Source organism: Pristiophorus japonicus, chromosome 8, assembly GCF_044704955.1.
Source record: "Pristiophorus japonicus isolate sPriJap1 chromosome 8, sPriJap1.hap1, whole genome shotgun sequence".
In the NCBI taxonomy this organism is placed as follows: Eukaryota; Metazoa; Chordata; class Chondrichthyes; family Pristiophoridae; genus Pristiophorus; species Pristiophorus japonicus.
Genome location: NC_091984.1, coordinates 56,588,428 through 56,615,357, shown reverse-complemented (window position 1 = coordinate 56,615,357; position 26,930 = coordinate 56,588,428). Strand labels below are relative to the sequence as shown.

Below are 26,930 nucleotides of genomic sequence, written 5' to 3'. Positions count from 1 at the left end.
GTAATCTCGCGCATTTAAATAATAATTTTCTTTTTCTAACAAAGTGGATAACCTCACATTTTCCCACATTATACTCCATCTGCCAAATGTTTGCCCACTCACTTAGCCTATCTATATCCCTTTGCAGATTCTTTGCATCCTCACAACTTGCTATCTTTGTATCATGAGCAAATTTGGCTACTTTACACTCGGTTCCTTCATCCAAGTCATTAATATAGTTTGTAAGTAGTTGAGGCCCCAGCACTGATATCTGTGGCACCCCACTAGTTATAGTTTGCCATCCAGAAAATTACTCATTTATCCCGACTCTCTATTTTCTGTTAATTAGCCAATCCTCTCTCCATGCTAATATGTTACCCCCAATCCCGTGAGTTCTTATCTTGTGCGGTAACCTTTTATGTGGCACCTTATCGAATGCCTTCTGGAAATCCAAATAAACAACATTGACTGGTTCCCCTTTATCCTCAAAGTACGCCAGCAAATTTGTCAAACATGATTTCTCTTTCAGAAAATCATGTTGACTCTGACTTTTAAGATTTTCTAAATGTCCTGCTACTACCGGGGGTGGGGAGGAGGAGGTCGGCACCCCGGGCGTGGCCTCAGCGGGACGAGTGTCGGCGCGGGCCCAAAGTTGGGGTGGAGGCCGGCTGCGTTCTGTGCATGCACCCCCGACCGCCGGAATCATGCTGGACGAATGGTGGTGCCGGTTAAGGGAGCCCCGGATAAGGGACGTCCAACCTGTGCACTGGTTCCCCTTTATCCACCGTGCTTGTTCTATCTTCAAAGAACTCCAGCAAATTTGTCAGACATGATTTTCCTTTCATAAACTGACTCTGCTTGACTGTATTATGATTTTCTAAATGACCTGCTACTACTCCCTTAATAATGTACTCCAGCATTTTCCCAATGACAAGCTGGATATTCATAGATCAGGAACTCTTTCTATTCATATAAGGGGCACTTGTTTACAGAGGAGCATGAAGCTAATGTGTATGTCATTGATCAATCCCGGGAAGCCAGTGGTGTGGAAAAAAAGCAAGTGCTTTGGCTCGCTGATCCCTGGGATTCATGGGAAAGGTGATGCTGTGGCCACTTGGTGAATGCTCAATGCACTACTAACTAGCTAATGTTAGCTGTGTCTCCCATGGCCCACTTGATTCCACCCTAAGTCAAAGCTGTAGTTACCTCACTGCAACTGTCAGTGCCGTGTCAACCCTGCTGCATGACTCCAAGTCTTCCTGAAACAGGTTGCTTAACTTTTGCACAACCCCTTTGCTGAACTTTAGAAAGTGAGTTAACGGCGAAGGAGAATAACCTTCTGTGCAACCCCCTACTGGTGGAGTTGGTGGAGACTGCTGAGACAAAGTTCCCATCCTGAAGTGGCTTCGCCCCGCCTCTGGGAGCGAGGTTGTGGAGCTTGTAAGAAATTGTGGACAATTAAAAAGACTATTAATTAAAGAGACAATGCACTCAGAACTAATACAAATTAAAATACAATGAAAAATTGAGTTTTCAGCCCTTATTGCCTTTTTTTTAAAAGAAGTCCCAAATGTGGTTATTCATCTCTTAAAGCTCAATTCCCTTCTGAACCTCAAGAAAAGGGAAAACTGCTTCAGCACTAACACACATGGCTCAGCAAGCCAGGGAATGGGCACCCAGGGACTCCGTACACACTTTAAAAAAAACTTTTAACATCTATTGCAGCAAGCCACTACTTCAATAAAATCAACAAAAAAAACAGTCCAAAAGCTTAAATCTAAACTTGCCTGAAAGATGTGTGTACAAGCTGAATTTAGGGAGCTAGGAGTTAAATTTAAAAAGTAGGTCCTCAAAGGTAGTAATCTCAGGATTGCACCAGTGCCACGTGCTAGTCAGAGTAGAAATAGCAGGATAGTTAAGATGAACACGTGGCTTGAGAAATGGTGCAAGAGGGAGGGATTCAAATTCCTGGGACATTGGAACCGGTTCTGGGGGAAGTGGGACCAGTACAACGCGGATGGCCTGTACCTGGGCAGGACCGGAACCGATGTCCTAGGAGGAGTGTTTGTTAGTGCTGTCGGGAGGGGTTAAACTAATATGGCAGGGAATCTATGCAGGGAGACAGAGGGAAGTAAAATGGGGACAGAAGCAAAAGATAGAAAGGAGAAAAGTAAAAGTGGAGGGTAGAGAAATCCAAGGCAAAAATCAAAAAGGGCCACATTACAGCATAATTCTAAAGGGACAAAGGGTGTTAAAAAGACAAGCCTGAGGCTATGTGTCTCAATGCAAGGAGTATTCGTAATAAGGTGGATGAATTAACTGCGCAGGCAATTATTAACGAATATTATATATGTTGGGATTACGGAGACATGGCTCCAGGGTGACCAAGGCTGGGAACTCAACATCCAGGGGTATTCAACATTCAGGAAGGATAGACAGAAAGGAAAAGGAGGTGGGGTAGCGTTGCTGGTTAAAGAGGAAATTAACGCAATAGTAAGAAAGGACATTAGCTTGGATGATGTGGAATCTGTATGGGTAGAGCTGCGGAATACCAAAGGGCAGAAAACGCTAGTGGGAGTTGTGTACAGACCACCAAACAGTAGTAGGGAGGTTGGGGATGGCATCAAACAAGAAATTAGGGATGCGTGCTGTTGTGTATCTGTAAAGCATGCACTCCCATGTTCCGCCACCAGGGAGCTCATCCCCTGAAGTCCCAAGGGATCCCAGCATCCCTTGGGAGCACTGTATATAAGCCGGCCCCGAAGGCCTGTTCCTCACTATGGAGTGTCTTATTAAAGACTGAGGTCACTGTTACTTTAACCTCCCTGTGTGCAGCCTCATCTGTGTTAGGAACACAATAACTGCCGACGAGAATACGAATCCAATGCAAAGATGCAGCAAACTGGACATCCTGGAGAAGTTCTCGGAGGGTGAGGACTGGGAAGCCTATGTCGAACGGCTAGACCAGTACTTTGTAGCCAACGAGCTGGACGGAGAAGGAAGCGCTGCAAAAAGGAGAGCGGTCCTCACAGTCTGCGGGGCACCGACCTACAGCCTCATGAAGAATGTTCTGGCTCTGGTGAAACCCACAGATAAGTCGTACGAGGAGCTGTGTACACTGGTTCGGGAGCATCTTAATCCGAGGGAGAGCGTGCTGATGGCGAGGTATCGGTTCCACACGTGCCAGCGATCTGAAGGTCAGGAAGTGGCGAGCTATGTCGCCGAGCTAAGGCGACTTGCAGGACATTGTGAGTTTGATGGCTACCTGGAACAAATGCTCAGAGACTTTTTTGTACTGGGCATTGGCCACGAGACCATCCTACGAAAACTTTTGACTGTAGAGAAACCGACCCTCAGTAAGGCCATTGCGATAGCACAGGCGTTTATGTCCACCAGTGATAACACCAAACAAATCTCTCAGCACACAAGTGCTCGCAATGTTCATAAATTAACTGGAACTGAGTTTGCGAGCAGAAATGTACAGGGAAGAACCTACGAGTCTGCAACTGCCAGCATGCCTCAGGTGACCCAGATGACTGAGAGTCTCCAACAAAGGATGAATGCAAGGCAATTCACACCTTGTTGGCGTGGAGGCTTCCATTCAGCCTATTCATGCCGCTTCAAAGGGTATGTTTGCAAGAGCTGTGGAACAATGGGGCACCTCCAACGAGCTGCAAGCTCTGAAAAACCTGCTAACCACCACATGGCAGAGGAAGATTGGTCCATGATGCATCAAAGCAATTTCGAGCCTCAGAAAGGAGGCAGATGCTGAAGTACATGGGGTGCACACATTTTTGACGAAATGTCCACCTATAATGCTAAACGTAAAATTGAATGGCTTACCCGTAGCCATGGAACTGGACACTGGCGCTAGCCAATCCATCATGAGTAAAAAGATGTTTGAGAGACTGTGGTGCAACAAGACACTCAGACCAGCCCTGAGCCCCATCCACACGAAACTGAGAACAAACACCAAAGAGCTTATCACTGTCCTGGGCAGCGCCATGGTCAAGGTCACCTATGAGGGCACGGTGTACGAACTGCCACTCTAGATTGTCCCGGGCAATGGCCCTACATTGCTTGGAAGGAGCTGGCTGGGCAAAATCTGCTGGAACTGGGATGACATCCGAGCGCTATCACATGTCGATGAGGCCTCATGTACCCAGGTTCTTAACAAATTTCCTTGCCTTTTTGAGCCAGGCATTGGAAACTTTTCCGGGGCGAAGGTGCAGATCCACTCGGTCCCAGAGGCATGACCCATTCACCACAAGGCGCGAGCGGTACCTCACATGGGAGAGAGTGGAAATCGAGCTGGACAGGTTGCAACGCGAGGGCATCATCTCCCCGGTGGAATTCAGCGAGTGGGCCTGCCCGATTGTTCCAGTACTCAAAAGTGGTGGCACGGTCAGGATTTGCCGCGACTATAACGTAACTATTAATCGTTTCTCGCTGCAGAACCAATACCCACTACCTAAGGCAGACGACCTATTTGCGACGCTGGCAGGAGGCAAGACGTTCACCAAGCTCGACCTGACTTCGGCCAATATGACACAGAAGCTGGAGGAGCCTTCGAAGGGCCTCATCTGCATCAACACGCACAAGGGACTGTTCATTTACAACAGATGCCCGTTTAGAATTCGGTCGGCTGCAGCGATCTTCCAGAGAAACATGGAGAGCCTACTCAAGTCGTTACCACACACGGTGGTCTTTCAGGACGACATACTGGTCACGGGTCGGGACACCATCGAGCACCTACAAAACCTGGAGGAGGTCCTCCAGCGACTGGATCGCGTAGGGCTGCGGCTGAAGAGGTCGAAATGCTTCTTCATGGCAACAGAAGTGGAGTTTTGGGGGAGAAAGGTCACGGCGGACGGCATTCGGCCCACAGGCGTCAAGACAGAGGCTATCAGGAACGCGCCCAGGCCACAGAACGTCACAGAGCTGCGGTCGTTCCTGGGACTCCTCAACTATTTTGGTAAGTTCCTACCGGGGTTAAGCACCCTCTTAGAGCCCCTACATGTGTTATTGCGCAAAGGTGAGAACTGAGTATTGGGAAAAAAAACAAGTAATTGCTTTTGAGAAAGCCAGAAACATTTTATGCTCTAACAAGCTACTTGTATTGTATAACCTGTGTAAATGACTTGTGCTAGCATGTAACGCGTCATTGTACGGAGTCGGGTGTGTATTTTACAACAAGCTAACGTTGCGGGGAAGTTGCAACCTGTTGCCTATGCTTCCAGAAGCTAGTCTTAAGGCCAAGAAGGCCGACAGCATGATTGAGAAAGAGGCATTAGCATGTGTGTTCGGGGTAAAGAAAATGCATCAGTACCTGTTTGGCCTCAAATTTGAGCTGGAAACCGATCGCAAGCCCCTCACATCCCTGTTCGCTGAAAACAAGGGGATGAATACGATTGCCTCAGCCTGTATACAAAGGTGGGCACTCGCGCTATCAGCGTATGACTATACCATCCGCCACTGGCCAGGCACCGAGAACTGTGCGGATGTTCTTAGTCGGCTACCATTTCCCACCACGGTGGTGGAAATGGCTCAGACTGCAAACTTGTTGATGGTGGCGCGGCCCGCAGACTTGTTCATGGTCATGGAAGTGTTTGAAAATGATAAATCACCTGTCACAGCCCACCAGATTAGGACTTGGACCAGCCAAGATCCTCTGCTGTCCCTAGTTGAAATGCAAGAGCTAATCAAGCCGTTCCAGCGGCGAAAGGACGAGCTGTCCATTCAAGCAGACTGCCTGTTGTGGGGTAACCGCGTAGTGTTACCCAAAAAGGGCAGGGAGATGTTCATCTCGGATCTACACAGCACACACCCGGATATAGTAATGATGAAAGCGATAGCCAGATCCCACGTGTGGTGGCCTGGTATCGACTCTGACTTAAGAGTCCTGTGTACGGCAATGCAGCGTGTGTGCTCAGTTGCGCAACACGCCCAGAGGGACACCACTAAGTTTGTGGTCCTGGCCCTCCAAACCATGGTCGAGGATCCATGTTGACTATGCGGGCCTGTTTCTCGGTAAAATGTTCCCGGTGGTGGTGGATGCTTTTTCAAAATGGATTGAATGTGAAATAATGTTGGGAAGCACCGCCACCGCCATCATTGAAAGCCTGAGGGCCATGTTTGCCACCCACGGCCTGCGTGACATACTGGTCAGTGACAATGGGCCATGTTTCACCAGTGCCGAATTTAAAGAATTCATGACCCACAATAGGATCAAACATGTCTCCTCGGCCCCGTTTAAACCAGCCTCCAATGGGCAGGCAGAGCGGGCAGTACAAACAATCAAACAGAGCCTTAACCGAGTCACAGAAGGCTCACTCCAAACCTGCCTGTACTGCTCAGTTACCGCACGAGACCCCACTCGCTCACAGGGGTGCCCCCGGCTGAGCTACTCATGAAAAGGACACTTAAAACTCGCTGGTTCACCCCAACCTGCATGATGAGGTAGAGAGCAGGCGGCAGCAACAAAATGTAAACGATGGTCGCGCCACTGTGTCACGGGAAATTGATCTGAATGACCCTGTGTATGTGCTAAACTATGGACATGCCCAAGTGGATTGCGGGCACGGTGATAGCTAAAGAAGGGAATAGGGTGTTTGTAGTCAAACTAGACAACGGACAAATTTGCAGAAAGCACCTGGACCAAACGAGGCTGCGGTTCACAGACTGCCCTGAACAACCCACAGCAGACACCACCTTTTTCGAGCCCACATCACACACCCAAAGGATCAACGACACCACCCCGGGCCCGGAAATCGAACCCATCACACCCAACAGCCCAGCAAGGCCAGGCTCACCTAGCAGCCCTGCAGGGCCAACAACACGCCAGCCCAGCGAGGGCACAGCCAACACACCAGAACAGACATTTGTACCGAGGCAGTCCACCAGGGAAAGAAAGGCTCCCGACCGCCTCACCTTGTAAATAGTTTTTACTTTGACTTTGGATGGGGAGTGATGTGTATCTGTAAAGCATGCACTCCCATGTTCCGCCACCAGGGAGCTCATCCCCTGAAGTTCCAAGGGATCCCAGCATCCCTTGGGAACACTATATAAGCCGGCCCCTAAGGCCTGTTCCTCACTCTGGAGTGTCTTAATAAAGACTGCAGTCACTGTTACTTTAACCTCCCTGTGTGCAGCCTCATCTGTGTTTAGGGCACAATACGTGCACTAAAGGTACAGTAGTTATCATGGGCGACTTTAATCTACATATAGATTGGGCTAACCAAACTGGTAACAATACGGTGGAGGACGATTTCCTGGAGTGTATAAGGGATGGTTTTCCAGACCAATATGTCGAGGAACCAACTAGAGGGCTGGCCATCCTAGACTGGGTGTTGTGTAATGAGAGAGGACTAATTAGCAATCTTGTTGTGCGAGGCCCCTTGGGGAAGAGTGACCATAATATGGTAGATTTCTTTATTAAGGTGCAGAGTGACAGTTAATTCAGAGACTAGGGTCCTGAATTTAAGGAAAGGTAACTTCAATGATATGAGACGTTAATTGGCTTGGATAGACTGGCAAATGATACTTAAAGAGTTGACGGTAGATAGGCAATGGCCGACATTCAGATATCACATGAATGAACTTCAACAATTGTACATCGCTGTCTGGCGTAAAAATAAAACGGGGAAGGTGGCTCAACCGTGGCTAACAAGGGAAATTAGGGATAGTGTTAAATGCAAGGAAGAGGCATATAAATTGGCCAGAAAAAGCAGCAAACCTGAGGACTGGGAGCAATTTAGAATTCAGCAGCGGAGGACAAAGGGTTTAATTAGGGGGAAAATAGAGTATGAGAGTAAGCTTGCAGGTTACATAAAAACTGACTGCGAAAGCTTCTATATATATGTGAAGAGAAAAAGATTAGTGAAGACAAACGTAGATCCCTTGCAGTCAGAATCAGGTGAATTTATAATGGGGAACAAAGAAATGGCAGACCAATTGAACAAATAACAGAACATTCGGAAAGCAGTGACAGGATCAATCCAAGTCAGCATGGATTTATGGAAGGTAAATCATGCTTGACAAATCTTCTCAAATTTTTTGAGGATGTAACAAGTAGAATGGACAAGGAAGAACCAGTGGATGTGTATTTGGACTTTGAAAAGGCTTTTGACAAGGTCCCACACAAGAGATTGGTGTGCAAAATTAAAGCACATGGTATTGGAGATTATGTATTGACGAGGATAGAGAACTGGTTGGCAGACAGGAAGCAGAGAATAAACGGGTCCTTTTCAGAATGGCAGGCAGTAACTAGTCGGGTGTTGCAGGATTCAGTGCTGGGACGCCAGCTATTTACAATATACATTAATGTTTTAAATGAAGGAATTGAATGTGATATCTCCAAATTTTCAGATGACACTAAGCTGGGTGGCGGTGTGAGCTGTGAGGAGGATGCTAGGAGGCTGCAGGATGACTTGGACAGGTTAGTTCAGGTTAGGTGAGTGGGCAAATGCATGGCAGATGCAGTATAATGTGGATAAATGTAAGGTTATCCACTTTGGTGGCAAAAACAGGAAGGCAGAATATAATCTGAATGGTGACAGATTAGGAAAAGGGGAGCTGCAACGAGACCTGGGTGTCATGGTACATCAGTCATTGAAAGCTGGCATGCAGATACAGCAGGCGGTGAAGAAGGCAAATGGCATGTTGGCCTTCATAGCGAGAGGATTTGAGTATAGAAATCTAGAAAATAAGTGCAGGAGTAGGCCATTCGGCCCTTCGAGCCTGCACCGCCATTCAATGAGTTCATGGCTGAACATGCAACTTCAGTACCCTATTCCTGCTTTCTCGCCACACCCCTTCATCCCCCTAGTAGTAAGGACTACATCTAACTTCTTTTTGAATATATTTAGACAATTGTCCTCAACAACTTTATGGTAGAGAATTCCCCAGGTTCACCACTCTCTGGTTGAAGAAGTTTCTCCTCATCTCGGTCCTAAATGGCTTACCCCTTATCCTTAGACTGTGACCCCTGGTTCTGGACTTCCCCAACATTGGGAACATTCTTCCTGCATCTAACCTGTCTAAACCCGTCAGAATTTTCAACGTTTCTATGAAATCACCTCTCATTCTTCTGAACTCCAGTGAATACAAGCCCAGTCTTTCTTGATATGTCAGTCCCGCCATTCCGGGAACAGGGAAGTCTTACTGCAGTTGGAACAGGGAGGTCTTACTGCAGTTGTAGAGGGCCTTGGTGAGGCCACACCTTGAATATTGTATTCAGTATTGGTCTCCTAATCTGAGGAAGGACGTTCTTGCTATTGAGTGAGTGCAGCGAAAGTTCACCAGACTGATTCCCAGGATGGCAGGACTGACATATGAGGAAAAACTGGATCGACTGGGCTTGTATTCACTGGAATTTAGAAGAATGAGAGGGGATCTCTTGGAAACATACAAAATTCTGATGCGATTGGACAGGTTAGAGGCAGGAAGAATATTCCGATGTTGGGGAAGTCCAGAACCAGGGGTGACAGTCTAAGGATGAGGGGTAAGCCATTTAGGACCGAGATGAGGAGAAACTTCTTCACCCAGAGAGTTGTTAACCTGTGGAATTCTCTACCGCAGAAAGTTGATGAGGCCAGTTCGTTAGATATATTCAAAAGGGAGTTAGATGTGGCCCTTAAGGCTAAAGGGATCAAGGGGTATGGAGAGAAAGCAGGAAAGGGGTACTGAAGTTGAATGATCAGCCATGATCTTATTGAATGGTGGTGCAGGCTCGAAAGACTGAATGGCCTGCTGCTAACCTATTTTCTATGTTTCAGTTTTTTTTCTCTGCTGAAATCTGAGTTTCTATGTTACCTTTAAGAAGTGCTGACATCGCCACTGTCAGCCTGCTTGGCATGCTTAGGGACCTAGTGCTGAATTCAGCGCTAGGGTCGAAGTTCTGAGTAGTGATGTTAAGTCGGCGTTGCACGTCGATTGACGTCACCATCCTGCATTTTTTTTCCCAGGGCGCTGGCAGTTACTGGCAAAGAGAAGGAGGAAAATGGCGGTCACCGCGGGACGTGGCACCAGCTGGTGAAAGAGTGGCCGCCGTCATTTTTCCATCATTTCATGGCGCTACAGAATGGCGGCAAGTTCATGAATTTCTAGCCCAATAAATCCAGACGGTAGAGTAACAGTGAATAGGTAGGTGCCTTCCTCCTCCTGTGATTTTGCACCTTCCTGGCATTCAGAAGAGCTTCCGGTTTATCTTCCTTGAGTTCAAAAATCTAGGCTGACACTCCAGTGCAGTGCTGAGGGAGTGCTGCACTGTCGGAGGTGCTGTCTTTCGGATGAGAAGTTAAACTGATGCTTCGTCTGCTCTCTCAGGTGGACGTAAAAGATTCCATGGCACTATTTTGAAGAAGAACAGGGGAGTTATCTCCAGAGTCCTGGTCAATATTTATCCAATCTACAAAAACAGATTATCTGGTCATTATCACATTTGTGAGACCTTGTTTGCAAATTGGCTGCCACATTGCCTACATTACAACAGTGACTACATTTGAAAAGTACTTCATTGGCTGTAAAATGCTTGCAGACATCTGGTGGTCATGAAAAGCGCTATATAAGGGCAAGTCTTTTCTTTCCTTATAAGCCAAAACCCCCATTGTTTTGATGGAGAATGTGGGGTTTAAACAGTTCACACTGCACCCACAACAATCAACTGACAAAAATACTAAGATCATTTTGCAACACCAAACATATCTAAATGTAGAATCATGACTGCTGCACTAATTGCTTCTTAGACGTTTATTTAAAGTGCACTCTCAGACATAGCTTTCTTTACTCGGCACCAACTTTTATAGGGGCAGCCTGCACTTGACCCATGATCTGTGTAAACAGGTAGCAGGCCTTGATGTCATCAAATGACCCTGAATTGAATGCTAATTCATTTGGAATGATTCATTACAGTGCAGTCAAACACTGACAGGAATCCAGAGACAGCATTCGGGCAACGCTATGTAAGCACCAAGTCACTGCAGTGATTGCATTCATTTTTCTTGTCAGGAATGCCCAAAACATTAGGGGGCTGAAATTGGTTGACATACCGCTGGCGAACCGTCCAAAATTGTGATTTTGGTCAAAAACACCGACATACTGCTCGGCAGAATATTCATCATTGACATACCGCCAAGCGATATGCACACCGTCCGCTGTGCAGGACCGCCCGCATACCGCCCAAAAAGTCCCGATTTTCATCGCTTACCGCCGACATACCATCAGAGCTGCATACCGTCCTGGAAAAGGTGGTTTTATGCGTGATGTTAAGTTGGCGGAATGCACAGATCTGTCAGTTTGGAAATCGGGAACTGTCAGCTAAAGCAGCACCTCTGTATTTCTGAGGTGAATATTGATTTTACGGTGAGATTTAGATTGGAAAAGGTATTTTTATTGTTACTGAGTACCTTATTAAGATAGAAGGCATTTTAGATATATTTGTTTAATCGAGAAATATTGTGGAGATTTAAAAAGAATGGGGCCTGTATTATCTCTGGCTGTATTGCTGACAACCTGTCTAATGGAGGAACCAGATATGAGAGAGTTTATTGAGCAGAGTTATAAGGGTTATGGAGGAGGTTGCAGACTGATGAGGAGGAGGAGGAGGCCTTACCCGCATAGGATTTTCAGGGAGAAGCATACATACTTGGACCTGACCGATTGACAGTGCATTCGAAGGCTATGCTTTCAGAAATAGGTCATCACTGAGATTTGCCAGCTCATTAAGGCAGACCTGCAGCCCGGTACCACCAACATTACTGCATTTTCTATGGAGATGAAGGTGACTGTGGCACTTTCCTTTTATGCATGTGGCTCTTTTCAGGCACCAGACATGTCATGTATGTAACCTTTATGTAACAATACTGCAATACTGTATATACGTAAGAAATATACACCTTGACCACAGGGGGTGAACTTGTGGGAGACACTCCTCACCTGGTCACCCAGGTATATAAAGGGAGGTCCCACGCAGGGTGAGACTTCTTGGTCCTGTGAATAAAGGTTCAGGTCATGGAAGTGACCTTGTCCATAGAATGTGCCTCATGTGGATTTGTGGTATTGTGTAAGGACTTTACATTGGCGACGAGAAACGGAAATCAATGACCCACGAGAATGGCCACCAGCAGCACAGATGAAAGGCTGGTGAGGTCTGGGACGATTTCATTGAGAGGCTCCAGCAGAGTTTTGTCACGAAGGGCTGGCTGGGAGATGCAGCGGCCGACAAGCGAAGGGCTCATTTGCTGACCAGCTGTGGACCTAAGACTTACGCGCTCATGAAAGACCTGCTAGCACCCGAGAAGCCGGCGGACAAAACCTTCAAAGAGCTCAACAAACTAATCGGTGAGCACCTCAAACCGGCGAGCAGCGTATACATGGCCCGACACAGATTCTATACACACTGACGTTGGGAAGGACAGAGCATACCGGATTTCGTTGCGGACCACCGGCGCTTAGCCAGCCTCTGTAAGTTCACAGATGCCTGCAGGGGGAGATGCTAAGGGATTTCTTTATTGAGGGCATCGGTCATGCTGGGATTTTCAGAAAGCTAATTGAGACCAAGGACTTGACCTTGGAAGCGGCGGCGTTGATGGCTCAGACTTTTATGGCGGGGGAGGAAGAAACCAAGATAATATATGCGCGCAATTCTGCCTTCAATGTGGTGATGGATCAGGGAGTCAATATCATAAACGCGACACAGAGCCCCACAGGCAGGCAAGGGCAGTTCGAGACACCCCAGGCAGCAAAAGAATAAGTCTCCAACAGAGACAATGGCAGGCTGAACGGACATTTACGCCTCCCCCAGTGGACAATGCGGCCCGGGATGGGGCCATTGACACCCACTAACAGGGTGTTCAAGTGCAGTCAAAGGGACAATCAGCGAGGAATGCCTTGCAACAGCTCTTTTGTTCACAACAATGGGAATCTCAGTTCATGCTGGAGGTGTGGGGGCAGACATGCTGCCAGGACTTGCAGGTTTCAACAGTTCGTCTGCAGAAATTGTAACCTCAGTGGCCATTTAGCCAGAATGTGCAGAAAACCTGTAACCCGGCTAATAATATGAGGTGGATGAACCAGATGAGGGGTCTGCGAGGCAGGATGACGCTTGGGGCAAATCAATGGACGCTGAAGTTCAGCGGGTTCATGTGGCAAACATTCACAGCTCATATACCAAAACGCCACCTATGATGATGAAAGTCCTATTAAAACGGCATCCCTGTACGCATGGAGCTGGACACGGGGGCCAGCCAGTCACTCATGAGTGTTCAACAATTCAAAAAGCTGTGGCTACTCAAAGCCAGCAGACCTAAACTAGAACGCATTGAGACGCAATTGCAGACGCACACCAAAGAAATCATTCCAGTGCTAGGCAATGCAATGTTGGCGGTCACACACAATGGTTTGGTGAACCAGCTGCCGCTCTGGATTGTCCCGGTCAATGGTCCCGCACTGTTGGGGAGGAGCTGGTTAGCTGAGATGAACTGGAAATGGGGGGATGTGCATGCCATGTCATCTGTGGAGCGAAGTTCATGCTCACAGGTCCTACAGCAATTTGAGTCACTATTTCAACCTGGCGTCGGGACGTTCAAAGGTACCAAAGTAGTGATACGCATCACCCCAGACGCCAGACCAGTGCACCACAAAGCCAGAGCTGTGCCATATGTGATACGGGAGAAAATTGAGAGCGAGTTGTACCGGTTGCTGAGAGAGGGCATCACCTCGCCCGTTGAATTCAGCGACTGGGCAAGCCCCATCGTTCCCGTCCTAAAAGCGACGGCTCGGTCAAGATCTGTGGCGACGACAAGGCCACTATCAACCGAGTGTCCCTACAAGACCAATACCCGCTCCTGAGAGCGGAAGACCTTTTTGCCACGCTGGCAGGCGGCAAGCTATTCACCAAGTTGGACCTCACTTCAGCCTGCATGACCCAAGAACTGGCCGACGAATCTAAACTACTGACCACCATCACCACGCACAAGGGACTGTTTGTTTACAACAGGTGTCCATTTGGCATTCAATCAGCGGCCGCGATTTTTCAAAGAAACATAGAAAGCCTGCTCAAATCCATTCCTGGGACAATCGTATTTCAGGACGACATCCTCATCACGGGTCGTGACACCGAGGAACACCTCCACAACCTGGAGGAAGTGCTACGCCAACTGGACTGGGTAGGCCTGCGACTCAAGAAGTCTAAGTGTGTGGTTTTGGCTCCCGAGGTCGAGTTTCTGGGCAGGAGGGTTGCTGCAGTTGGGATTCAGCCTACCAAATCCAAAACGGAGGTGATTCGACGAGCGCCCAGGCCTTGCAACACATGGGAGTTGCGTTCATTTCTGGGACTCTTGAACTATTTCGCGAACTTTCTGCCGAACTTAAGCACATTGTTGGAGCCGCTACACGTGCTCCTGCGTAAGGGTTGCGATTGGTGGTTTGGGGGGACTGTCAGGAACGGGCTTTCAATCGGGCGTGGAACCTACTTTGTTCAAATAAGTTGTTGACCCTGTACGACCCCCGTAAGAAATTGGTTCTGACATGTGATGCATCGTCCTACGGGGTTGGGTGCGTGTTGTAGCAGGGTAATGCTGAGGGCCAAATACAACCTGTGGCTTATGCCTCCAGGTCGCTCTCTCAAGCTGAATGGGGATGTGGGATGGTTGAGAAGGAAGCACTCGCATGTGTCTATGGGTCCGTTTCTAATTCCTTTCTGTACCTTTTTGGCAGGAGGTTTGAATTAGAAATGGATCACAAGCCGTTAACATCCCTGCTGTGAGACAGCAAGGCCGTCAATGCCAATGCGTTAGCTCGCATACAGCGATGGGCTCTCACGCTCGCTGCATATGACTACACCATCCGACACCGGCCTGGCACTGAGAATTGTGCTGACGCGCTCAGCAGGCTATCACTGGCCACCACTGAGGGGGCAGCGAAGCAAAGCGCTGAGATGGTCATGGCTGTCGATGCCTTTGACAGGGCAGGCTCCCCCATCACAGCCCGACAGATCAAAATCTGGACCAACAGAGATCCCCTCCTATCCTTGATTAAGAAATGTGTCCTGACTGGGGATTTCACAGGCGGATGGATGAGCTTTCCATCCAAGCCGACTGCCTATTATGAGGCAGCTGGGTGGTCATGCCCCAGAGGAGCAGGGAAGCATTCATCACGGAACTCCACAGCGAGCACCCAGGGATCGTGCTGATGAAAGCCTGGTCACGTGTGGTGGCCGTGAATTGATTCAGACCTGGAACACTGTGTTCGCAGGTGCACGACGTGTGCCTAGCTAGGTAATGCCCCCAGGGAGGCCCCGCTCAGCCCATGGCCCTGGCCCACCAGGCCATGGTCATGTATTCACGTAGACTACGCGGGCCCATTCATGGGGAAAAATGTTTCTCATTGTGGTTGATGCGTACTCGAAATGGATCATCGTGCACGACATCCAGCACCGTGGAGAGTCTGCACGCGGTCTTTGTGACCCACAGCTTGCCGGACATCCTTGTTAGCGATAATGGCCCATGTTTCACAAGCTACGAATTCCCGGAGCTCATGTCGGGTAATGGCATTAACCATGTCAGGACAGCACCGTTCAAGCCGGCCTCCAATGGCCAAGCGGAACGTGCGGTCCAAATCATAAAGCAAGGCATGCTCCAGATTCAAGGACCCTCCCTTCAATGCCGCCTATCGCGCCTCCTGCTGGCCTATAGGCCCCGACCGCACACGCTCGCGGGGGTCCCGCCCGCGGAGCTGCTCATGAAACGAACACTCAAAACTCAGCTGTTCCTCATTCATCCAGACATAGATGAATGTCCGACATAGTTAAGGGCAAGCGCCAGTCCTAAAACGAGTACCATGACCGAAATTCAAGGGGGAGATGTATAGAAATTGATGACCCCGTATTTGTTCTCAATCACGCTTTGGGGCCCAAATGGCTTGAGTGTACTGTAGTAGACAAAGAGGGGAATAGGGTCATAGTGGTTAAACTTAACAATGGGCAGATATGCCGCAAGCATCTGGACCAAATAAAAAAAAGGTTCAGCATGGACACTGAGGAACCTGAGGAAGATCATGAGATGGTATTCACACCACCGCCAGTGAACGAGCAACAAGAACATTCAGCAGCTGCGGTCAGCCCGGACAGGCCTGAACCACCACAGGTGACAGACATGCATACCAAAGCTCAACAACCAGAGCCCCAATTGCGGCGCTCCACGAGAGACCAATAAGATGTTGAGGGGGAGGTGATGTCATGTATGTAACCTTTATGTAACAACACTGCAATACTGTATATACGTAAGAAATGCACACCTTGACCACAGGGGGTGAACTTGTGGGAGACACTCCTCACCTGGTCACCCAGGTATATAAAGTGAGATTTCTTGGTCCTGTGAATAAAGGTTCAGGTCATGAGTGACCTTGTCCATAGAGTGTGCCTCATGTGGATTTGTGGTATTATGTAAGGACTTTACAAGACATATGCTCTGTTTCTCAGTAGGCTACTCATTGGTGCATTTGACAGGTAACCGAAGCACTGTATACACGCCGGATGGAATTTATAAACATCCCAGTTACCAGGGAAGCACAGAGTGACAGGACTTTGGGATTTGCATTGCCGGCTTCCCCAAGGTGCAGGATGCTATTGACTGTACCCATATTGCCCTGCGAGCAGCATTACAAGAGGCGGAGGTGTACCGAAACCATAAGGGATTTCACTCCCTCAACATGCAGCTCGTATGCGACCATACACCGCGCATAATGGCAGTCAATGCCAACTTTCCAGGGAGCATCCATGAGGCACACATCTTGCATGAGAGCACTGTGTCTGACCTGTTCAAGACTGAGCCATAAAGTAAATGCTGGATGCTCGGGGACAAAGGGTACGGCCTCGCCACCTGGCTTTTGAACTCCCCTGCGGAGCCCTCACACAGAACCCGAGCAACGCTACAATAAGAACCATATAGCCACACGTAACCTAATTGAAAAGACAATTGGAGTGCTGAAGCAGTGCTTTTGATGCTTCGATCACTTGGGAGGCAGGCTGCAATACCATCATCATCATCATAGGCAATCATTAGAAATCGAGGAAGACTTGCTTCCACTCTAAAAATGAGTTCTTAGGTTACTGAACAGTCCAATATGGGAATTAAAGACACTATCACAGATGGGACAGACAGTCGTTGAAGGAAAGGTTGGGTGGGAATGGTTTGCCGCATGCTCCTTCCGCTGCCTGCGCCTGGTTTCTGCATGCTCTCGGCGATGAGACTCGAGGTACTCAGCGCCCTCCCAGATGCATTTCCTCCACTTTGGCCAGGGACTCCCAGGTGTCAGTGGGGGCGTTGCATTTTATCAAGGAGGTTTTGAGGGTGTTCTTGAAACATTTACTCTGCCCACCTTGGGCTCGCCTGCTGTGTAGGAGCTCCGGTAGAGCGCTTTCTTTGGGAGTCTTGTGTCAGGCATGCGAACAAATTGGCCCCAAATTGGCAGAGCTGGTCGAGTGTGGTCAGTGCTTTGATGCTGGGGATGTTGGTCTGGTCGAGGACACTAACGTTGGTGCATCTGTCCTCCCAGGGGATTTGCAGGATCTTGTGGAGACATCGTTGGTGGTATTTCTCCAGTGATTTGAGGTGTCTATACCACCCTGAGCAGGTTGCTCAGTTTACAGTGGTGTGCTGCATGTTGCATAATTTAGCAATCATGCGGGGACAGGAATTGCCACTGGGGACTGCGGAACCACCTGAGGAGAGTGTGCAGAAGACAGAGGAGGAAGAAGAGGACAATGAGGGGCAGGAGGATGATGAGGAGCTTGCAAATTAATCCATGGCACCCTCCCCCCCCCCCCCCCGCAACACCACAGCGGAGGGCACAGGGAGCGTATGCCACTGCAAAATTGTAATGTCAGCAGCTCATAAATGAACGCTTTGCTTGAATTGGAGAGCTGCGTTTTGGGACCCTGATGACTGTTACCCCAAAGGTTTGACATTGTACAAGAGTGCTTAAATTCAATTCAAATATTTATGTAAAAAATATACAACAATTTAAAAACTTATAACTATAAAACATCTGTAACAACTTTAATAACGACTGTTATCAAAACTTTTACAACTTTAATAAACTTTTACAAATCAAACTTCAATTACAACAAAAAGACCCTTTAGTTTCCTTGGCCACGACCTCTACCCTGTCTACGCCCGCATGCTACATCACCCTTGGGACTATTCCCCCCCTTTTTTGCTCCCTCCCTTCCCTTTCCCAGTGCATGGACCCCTGTGTTGATACCAAGCCGATGTACAGCACCACACCCCAAGAACCGTTGCTGTCGTTGGGGGTCAGGCATTGCAGGCGCAATAAATGGGGCCTCTGGAGAAGCTCGCGATGTGGAAGATGAGGCTTCTGGGCTGGACGATGATGTCAGCTCCCCACCCTCAGGTGTTGTCTACTTGACTACTATGGCACGGGCGGGGGGGGCTTCCACGCCATGTCCCGATCCCGTCGATTGCCGCATGGATTCGGCGGTTTGCTCCATCACGATGATCATACGCAACCTTTCCTCCGACTGCCGCTCTGATAGAGCTGCGATGTTTGTGGGTATTGTAGTCAAGGCCTTGAGCAGCTCTTGACCTATGTCGATGCTGGCCTGTGACAGACGCACCATGTCCTGGTAGACGCCAACAGCAACCGACCTTTCCTGCACCAACCTCCGTTGCTGCGGCAAAGGCACTGCAACACTGGGGGTGCCTTGCTGCGCACAGCTGGGTCCGGCAGAATCAGAGGAGCCATGGGGGAATCCCATGAATACAGACTCCGTAGTGGAGGATGTTCCAGCTGTCCCTCACTAAGCTGGTGTATCCTCCTCCGCAATGGCTTAACTAGAGGATGTGGGCTCCCAATGCAAACATAGATTTAAAAAAAGAATCACAGAATGACAGGGAAAAGTGCAGCTGGCCAGGGAAGACACCACGCAGCCACCCCTCGCGTGAGGGGGGCCGAAGAGGGAGTTCGGGGTCTGGGGGAGCTGAGACCGGTGTGAGGGAGGGTTTACGGGGTGGCGGGTTACTGCGGGGTCCAGGAGCGGAGCTGAGCTGGGTGCGGACAATGGGATGATGGCGCTCCAGGCTCGGGCTCTGTACGATTTCCAAAGCGAGAATGTGGGCGAGATCTCAGTGTGGGAGGACGAAATGCTGACTGCGTACAGCCACCACGACATCGAGGGCTGGCTGGAGGGTGCCAAACGGGCGGCGGCGGCCTCGGGGGGGGGGGGGGGGGCTGGTCCTGACAGGACTGCAGCACCAGACGTCGGGCAGCGGCGACGACGACAACTGGGATGATAACTTGACGGTGGCGGACGAGCCACTGTCCGGGGGAGACAGCGGCGATGGCGGGTTCTCACCAGCTGCAACGCCTTCCAGCACTTCCTCACCTGCAACGACGAGAAGGCTTGGAAGCAGGGCAAGAGGAAAGCTGAGAAGGACGTCCTGGTGGGGGGCAACTTCTTCCTGATGCTCAGAGCCCCCTCGACCTGCAGGAGGTGGAGAGCAGGGCCGACGGGTTCAAAACTTTCACCAAGAGGATGGACGAGAGCGTTTTCCAGCTGAGCCACATCGCCAACGAGTTCGCGAGGAAGCAGGTGGGGGGGGGCCCCCTTCAGGCAAGGGCCCCAATGCCACTGCATTGGCGTAGTTACGCCACTGCTCCTCCGTCTCCACCCCCAGCTCCACCTCCACTGGCTGCAGGATCAGCGGCTCTTCCTCTTCGTCTTCCTCATCTCTGCCAGAGGTGGAGGCAGTGGATCTGTCTTGTGTTGCTGTGGTCTGAATCATCCGAGTCTGGAAGTACACAACAACATTTTTAAAAGCTTGGCAACAGGAGAGGGGTCAGGGTTACATGAGTACATAGTACAATGACTTACCGCAGTCTTACTTAAATGTCCACTGCTGCAGTACTGCATTACATATCACAGACAGACAATACATATATGTATTGTGTTACATGCCCCCAACATTGCAGTACATCACACGAGGCCAATATTACAGTGCAATAAACTTACATTACATTACATCAGGCCAACATTACAGTACAATAAATTTATATTATGCGCAGTTCAGTGCCACACCGCCCATTGAACAGAAAGTCGATCTGCTTCGACTACTAGAATACATACCGCCCAATGCAGACAGCCGACATACTGCCGAAAAAAATTTGATCAATTTTGTCCTCTTCAGTCTCAGCGGTATGCCGGCGGTTTGAAACACAGCGGGAGCAGGACCAGCGGCGGGGATAAAAGAAGCGCTGACTCGAGACCCGAGATCACAGCGGGAGCGGGACCAACGGCGGGGATAAAAGGAGCGCTGACCCGAAGCCCGAGATCACAGCGAGAGCGGGACCAGCGGTGGGGATAAAAGGAGCGCTGACCCGAGGCCCGAGATTACAGCGAGAGCGGGACCAGCGCGGGGATAAAAGGAGCGCTGACCCGAGGCCCGAGTTCACAGCAGGAGCGGGACCAGCGGTGGGGATAAAAGGAGCGCTGACTCTAAGTCCGAGATCACAGCGGGAGCGGGAGATCGAGGCCGAAGGTAAAACAAAGAAGTAAAAAGAAATCGAAGTGTGACGTCACAGCCAAGCGGGTAAGTGATTGGCTGGTGGATTGGTGAGTATTTTATATTTTTCTTTTTCTTTTTCTTATCAGTAGGAATCCTTTGGCATTGTTGCCAAATTAAGTTAATTTAAGGGTTAAGTCATGGCAGGAGAGCCCAGACCCATGTTCCTCCTGTGCTATGTGGGAAATCAGGGACACTACTACGTGTGCTGGAAATGTATCCAGCTGCAGCTCCTGTCAGACCACATTGCGGCACTGGAGCTGCGCATGGATTCACTCTGGAGCATCCGCGATGTTGAGGCACGTTTACTGACTTGGTCACACCGCAGGTAAAGGTTACAAAGGAAGATAGGAAATGGGTGACCATCAGGCAGAGCAGGAGTAGGAAGGGGGTCCCCTGCGGTCATCTCCCTCCAAAAAAGATATACCACTTTGGATACTGATGGAGGAGATGGCTCATCAGGGGAAGGCAGCAGCAGCCAAGTTCATGGCACCATGGGTGTCTCTGCTGCACAGGAGGACAGGAAAAAGAGTGGGAGAGCTATAGTGGTACGGGATTCTATTGTAAGGGGAATAGATAGGCGTTTCTGCGGCCGCAGTCGAGACTCCAGGATGGTATGTTGCCTCCCTGGTATAAGGGTCAAGGAGGTCTCAGAGCGGCTGCAGGGCATTCTGGAGGAGGAGGGTGAACAGCCAGTTGTCGTACTGCATATAGGCACCAATGATATAGGTAAAAAAAATGGGATGAGGTCCTACAAGCTGAATTTAGGGAGCTAGGAGTTAAATTAAAAAATAGGACCTCAGGATTGCTACCAGTGCCACGTGCTGCTCAGAGTAGAAATAGCAGGATAGTTAAGATGAATACGTGGCTTGAGGAATGGTGCAAGAGGGAGGGATTCAAATTCCTGGGACATATGAACTGGTTCTGGGGGAGATGGGACCAGTACAAACCGGGCGGTGTACACCTGGGCAGGACCAGAATCAATGTCCTAGGGGGAGTGTTTGTTAGTGCTGTTGGGGAGGGTTTAAACTAATATGGCAGGGGGATGGGAATCAATGCATGGAGACAGAGGGAAGTAAATTGGGGGCAGAAGCAAAATGTAGAAAGGAGATGAGGAAAAGTGGAGGGCAGAGAAATCAAAGGCAAAAATCAAAAAGGGTTACAGTACAACATAATTCTAAAAGGACAAAGAGTGTTAAAAAAACAAGTCTGAAGGCTCTGTGTCTCAATGCGAGGAGCATTTGTGATAAGGTGGATGAATTAACTGCTCAGATAGCTGTTAACGGATATGATGTAATTAGGATTACGGAGACATGGCTCCAGGGTGACCAAGGCTGGGAACTCAACATCCAAGGGTATTCAATATTCAGGAAGGATAGACAGAAAGGAAAAGTAGGTGGGGTAGCATTGCTGGTTAAAGAGGAGATTAACGCAATTGTAAGGAAGGACATTAGCTTGGATGATATGGAATCTGTATGGGTAGAGCTGCGGAACACCAAAGGGCAGAAAACGTTAGTGGGAGTTGTGTACAGACCACCAAACAGTAGTAGTGAGGTTGGGGATGACATCAAACAGGAAATTAGGGATGCGTGCAATTAAGGTACAGCAGTTATCATGGATGACTTTAATCTACACATAGATTGGGCTAACCAAACTTGTAGCAATACGGTGGAGGACGATTTCCTGGAGTGTATAAGGGATGGTTTTCTAGACCAATATGTCGAGGAACCAACTAGAGAGCTGGCCATCCTAGACTGAGTGTTGTGTAATGAGAGAGGATTAATTAGCACTCTTGGGGAAGAGTGACCATAATATGGTCAAATTCTTTATTAAGATGGAGAGTGACACAGTTAATGCAGAGACTAGGGTCCTGAACTTAAAGAAAGGTAACTTCGATGGTATGAGACGTGAATTTGGCTAGGATAGACTGGCAAATGATACTTAAAGGGTTGACGGTGGATAGGCAATGGCAGACATTTAAAGATCACATGGATGAACTTCAACAATTGTACATCCCTGTCTGGCGTAAAAATAAAATGGGGAAGGTGGCTCAACCGTGGCTAACAAGGGAAATTAGGGATAGTATTAACTCCAACGAAGAGGCATATAAATTGGCTAGAAAAAGCAGCAAACCTGAGGACTGGGAGAAATTTAGAATTCAGCAGAGGAAGACAAAGGGTTTAATTAGGAGGGGAAAAATAGAGTATGAGAATAAGCTTGCAGGGAAGATAAAAACTGACTGCAAAAGCTTCTATAGATATGTGAAGAGAAAAAGGTTAGTGAAGACAAATGTAGGTCCCTTGCAGTCAGAATCAGGTGAATTTATAATGGGGAACAAAGAAATGGCAGACCAATTGAACAAATACTTTGGTTCTATCTTCATTAAGGCAGATAAAAATCTCCTTCCGGAAATACTAGGGGACCGAGGATCTAGTGAGAAGGAGGAACTGAAGGAAATTCTTGTTAATCAGGAAATTGTGTTAGGGAAATTGATGGGATTGAAAGTCGATAAATCCCCAGGGCCTGATAGTCTGCATCCCAGAGTACTTAAGGAAGTGACCCTAGAAACAGTGAATGCATTAGTGGTCATTTTCCAACATTCTATAGACTCTGGATCAGTTCCTATTGATTGGAGGGTAGCTAATGTAACCCCACTTTTTAAAAAAAGGGTGAGAGAGAGAAAACAGGGGATTATAGACCGGTTAGCCTGACATCGGTAGTGGGGAAAATGTTGGAATCAATTATGAAAGATGTGATAGCAGCGTATTTGTAAAGCAGTGACAGGATTGGTCCAAGTCAGCATGGAAAGGGAAATCGTGCTTGACAAATCTTCTAGAATTTTTTTGAGGATGTAACTAGTAGAGTGGACATGGGAGAACCAGTGGGTGTGGTGTATTTGGACTTTTAAAAGGCTTTTGACAAGGTCCCACACAAGAGATTAGTGTGCAAAATTAAAGCACATGGTATTGGGGGTAATGTATTGACATGGATAGAGAACTGGTTGGCAGACAGGAAGCAAAGAGTAGGAATAAACGGGTCCTTTTCAGAATGGCAGATAGTGACTAGTGGGGTACCGCAAGGTTCAGTGCTGGGACCCCAGCTATTTACAATATAGATTAATGATTTAGACGAAGGAATTGAATGTAATAAATCCAAGTATGTAATAAATAAGCTGGATAGCAGTGTGAGCTGTGAGGAGGATGCTAAGAGGTTGCAAGGTGACTTGGACAGGTTAGGTGAGTGGGCAAATGCATAGCAGATGCAGTATAATGTAGATAAATTGAGGTTATCTACCTTGGTAGCAAAAACAGGAAGGCAGAATATTATCTGAATGGTGACAGATTAGTAAAAGGTGAGGTGCAACCAGACCTGGGTGTCATGGTACATCAATCATTGAAAGTTGGCGTGCAGGTACAGCAGGCGGCGAAGAAGGCAAATGGAATGTTGGCCTTCATAGCGAGAGGATTTGAGTATCGGAGCAGGGAGGTCTTACTGCAGGTGTACAGGGCCTTGGTGAGGCCACACCTTGAACATTGTGTACAGTTTTGGTCTCCTAATCTGAGGAAGGACATTCTTGCTATTGAGGGATTGCAGCGAATTTTCACCAGACTGATTCCCGGGATGGCAGGACTGACATATGAAGAAGGACTGGATTGACTAGGCTTATATTCACTGGAATTTAGAATAATGAGAGGGGATCTCATAGAAACATATAAAATTCTGACAGGACTGGACAGGGTAGATGCAGGAAGAATGTTTCCGATGTTGGGGAAGTCCAGAACCAGGGGTCACAGTCTAAGGATAAGGGGTAAGCCATTTAGGACCGAGAAGAGGAGAAACTTCTTCACTCAGAGAATTATGAACCTGTGGAATTCTCTACCACAGAAAGTTGTTGAGGCCAGTTTGTTAGATATATTCAAAAGGGAGTTAGATGTGGCCCTTATGGCTAAAGGGATCAAGGGGTATGGAGAGAAAGCAGGAATGGGGTACTGAAGTTGCATAATCAGCTATGATCATATTGAATGGTGGTGTAGGCTCAAAGGGCTGAATGGCCTACTCCTGCACCTATTTTCTATGTTTCTATGACGCACCGCCGACATACCGCTGAGAAATGGGCGGACCTTACCCATCAACCAATTTTGGCTCCTAGGGCAATTTGTGCAATGTAAGGGGAATATGGGGGCTTGGGTCTTCCTCTGCTCTACATTTTTTGTATTGCTCTTTAGATAGTTCTCGTAAATAGTAAGTGAGCTAGCATTCTCAACATGGGTTCCAGCCATTGCTTTGGCACAAACCTGACATGCTGAACAGTGATGTATGGCTTTTGATTGCACAGCACTGTGTTTATGAATTAAACTGTTGATTTTCTCAACAGGAAAATATGTAGTCTTCTTTTTCTACCCACTTGATTTCTCCTACGTGTGTCCGACTGAAATTATCGCTTTTAGTGATCGTGTCGAAGATTTCACCAAGGTCAATTGCGAAATAATTGCTGCATCTACAGACTCCCATTTTGCTCATTTAGCTTGGTATGTAATACTGTTTTTTGTCCTTTTTTTGACCAATGTATCCAGTGCTTGAATTGCAAATTGCAAAGTAACGTAGGAATGGAGTGTCAAGTGTTTCTTTTTCCTTCTTTCTCCCTTCCAGGTTTATTAGTTGATTTAATATAGTGATTGTAATGACCAGAGTGAGGATATTTGGGAAACCATCGGCAACCTAGATGGTATTACAGGTTGAACCTGCCTTATCCGGGACTCCCTTATCCTGCACCACCCCTCGTCCAGCATCATTCCCGGCAGGTGGTCGGGTATGTGTGTGAAAGCGGTGGGAGCTGCTGCAGCATCAAATGTGGGATGGCCGGTGATCCGGAGAATCAGTGCCGGCCTCCCCTCTCCCTTACCGCTCCCCTCACACCCACAGCCCCCGAGAGAGACAGCCCGACACACAGACAATTGCAGCCATCGCGCTGCACAGCACCTGCCATTTTGCAGCATTCCGGCGTCGGCAGACCCGTCCTGGGTTGAAGCAGCCAGGTCTCTTGGTGCGAAGTCGAGCTCAGCGGCGGTGTCAGGGCCCAGAAGAGGTTGGCGAGCAGTGGGAGGTGAGGATGTTGGCGAGCAGTGGGAAGAGAGGAGGTCGGCGAGCAGCGAGACGAGAGGACGTCGGCCCGAGGACACAACGTGGGTGTTGGTGCCCCAAGTCAGCAGTACCCAGTAAGTCTGGGGGGGCGACGGAGGACGGTCAGTGTGACCTCCCGTCGTCCGGCAAAATCCTTTATCCGGCACAGGCCAGGTCCCAAGGGTGCTGGATAAGGGAGGTTGAACCTGTATTTTCATGTTCACCTTGTTTTTATTACTCTGGTATTTTTGCATGGGTGAGCAGAGGTGGCTAGAGGATTCAAGTAGGCATTGCAACCTGATTGAATAATTACGTGCAGAGGGCAAGGGAAGCAATGGGGGTGGTGGGGGCGGGGAGGAAGATTCTAAGTTGGGGCAGTGAAGTGGTGGTGAGCCTCAATTTTCCATCATTCGCATTGCTATTCTGGGCGGGATTGTGGAGGAGATTGCAGCCATAAAGTTTTGAAATTCCTAACTTTCAGGGGTCCCAAATTTGTGTAATCTGGGTAAAGGCAGAATTTGGTGCAAAGCCTGGTTACACCGTGTTTCTGCCCCTTTACGCTGTGTTAAAATTTTTGTCACAAGTGATAGTGGATGCTTCTGTTATCTGTCCCTTTCTGTGTGGACAATAAAAAAGGCAGAACTCGCGGAATAATATTAATTGTCAAAATTCTCACCAGCTCCAACTTATTTGCCCCAATTGCTCATGAACATTCGTTCTAGCTTGCCAAGACCTGATCCCAGCAGTAAACGGGCACAGAAATTTAAAAAAAAGGCTGCAATTAAATCACCGTCTCTTCTGCCACTTGCACCTGATTTATTCTTGTTTGGGGTTTTCTCTTTGGGGGAGCAGGAGCCTCATGCTCCACCTTGTCATGTGTGTCATTAAGAACATTGGCCCCAAGTTTCTACATGATTTGCTCCTGATTTTTAGGAGCAACTGGTGTAGAACGGAGTATCTTAGAAATCGGAATTCTCCACATTTAGTTTCCTCCAGTTCTAGTTAGTTAGAACAGTTTCACTTTGGAACTGAATTTTTTTTTCAAAAGGGGGCGTGTCCGGCCACTGACGCCTGATTTCAAAGTTTCCACAGTGAAAACGTACTCCAAACTAACTTAGAATGGAGTAAGTGAAGATTTTTGTACGCTTGAAAAAACCTTGTCTACACTTTAAAAAATCAGGCGCAGTTTACAAATTAGGCGTAGGGAACGAGGGGGGGGGGGAGGGGGGGGAAGGGAAGTCATTAAATTCT

At 48.4% G+C, this 26,930-nt stretch overlaps 1 protein-coding gene across 3 annotated transcripts in view; it reads left to right on the top strand.

Moving 5' to 3' along the window:
* The window catches only part of LOC139268533 (peroxiredoxin-1-like), an 89,260-nt gene that overhangs the window by 36,147 nt on the left and 26,183 nt on the right, over positions 1 to 26,930 (top strand). For 2 of the 3 annotated variants that reach the window (XM_070886818.1, XM_070886819.1), the window contains one exon: positions 24,934 to 25,087. In XM_070886818.1, the coding sequence (XP_070742919.1) occupies positions 24,934 to 25,087 (154 nt within the window). Of the gene's footprint in view, positions 1 to 24,933; positions 25,088 to 25,350; positions 25,775 to 26,930 lie in introns of those variants that run through there. The other variant, XM_070886817.1, reaches the window with a different exon arrangement.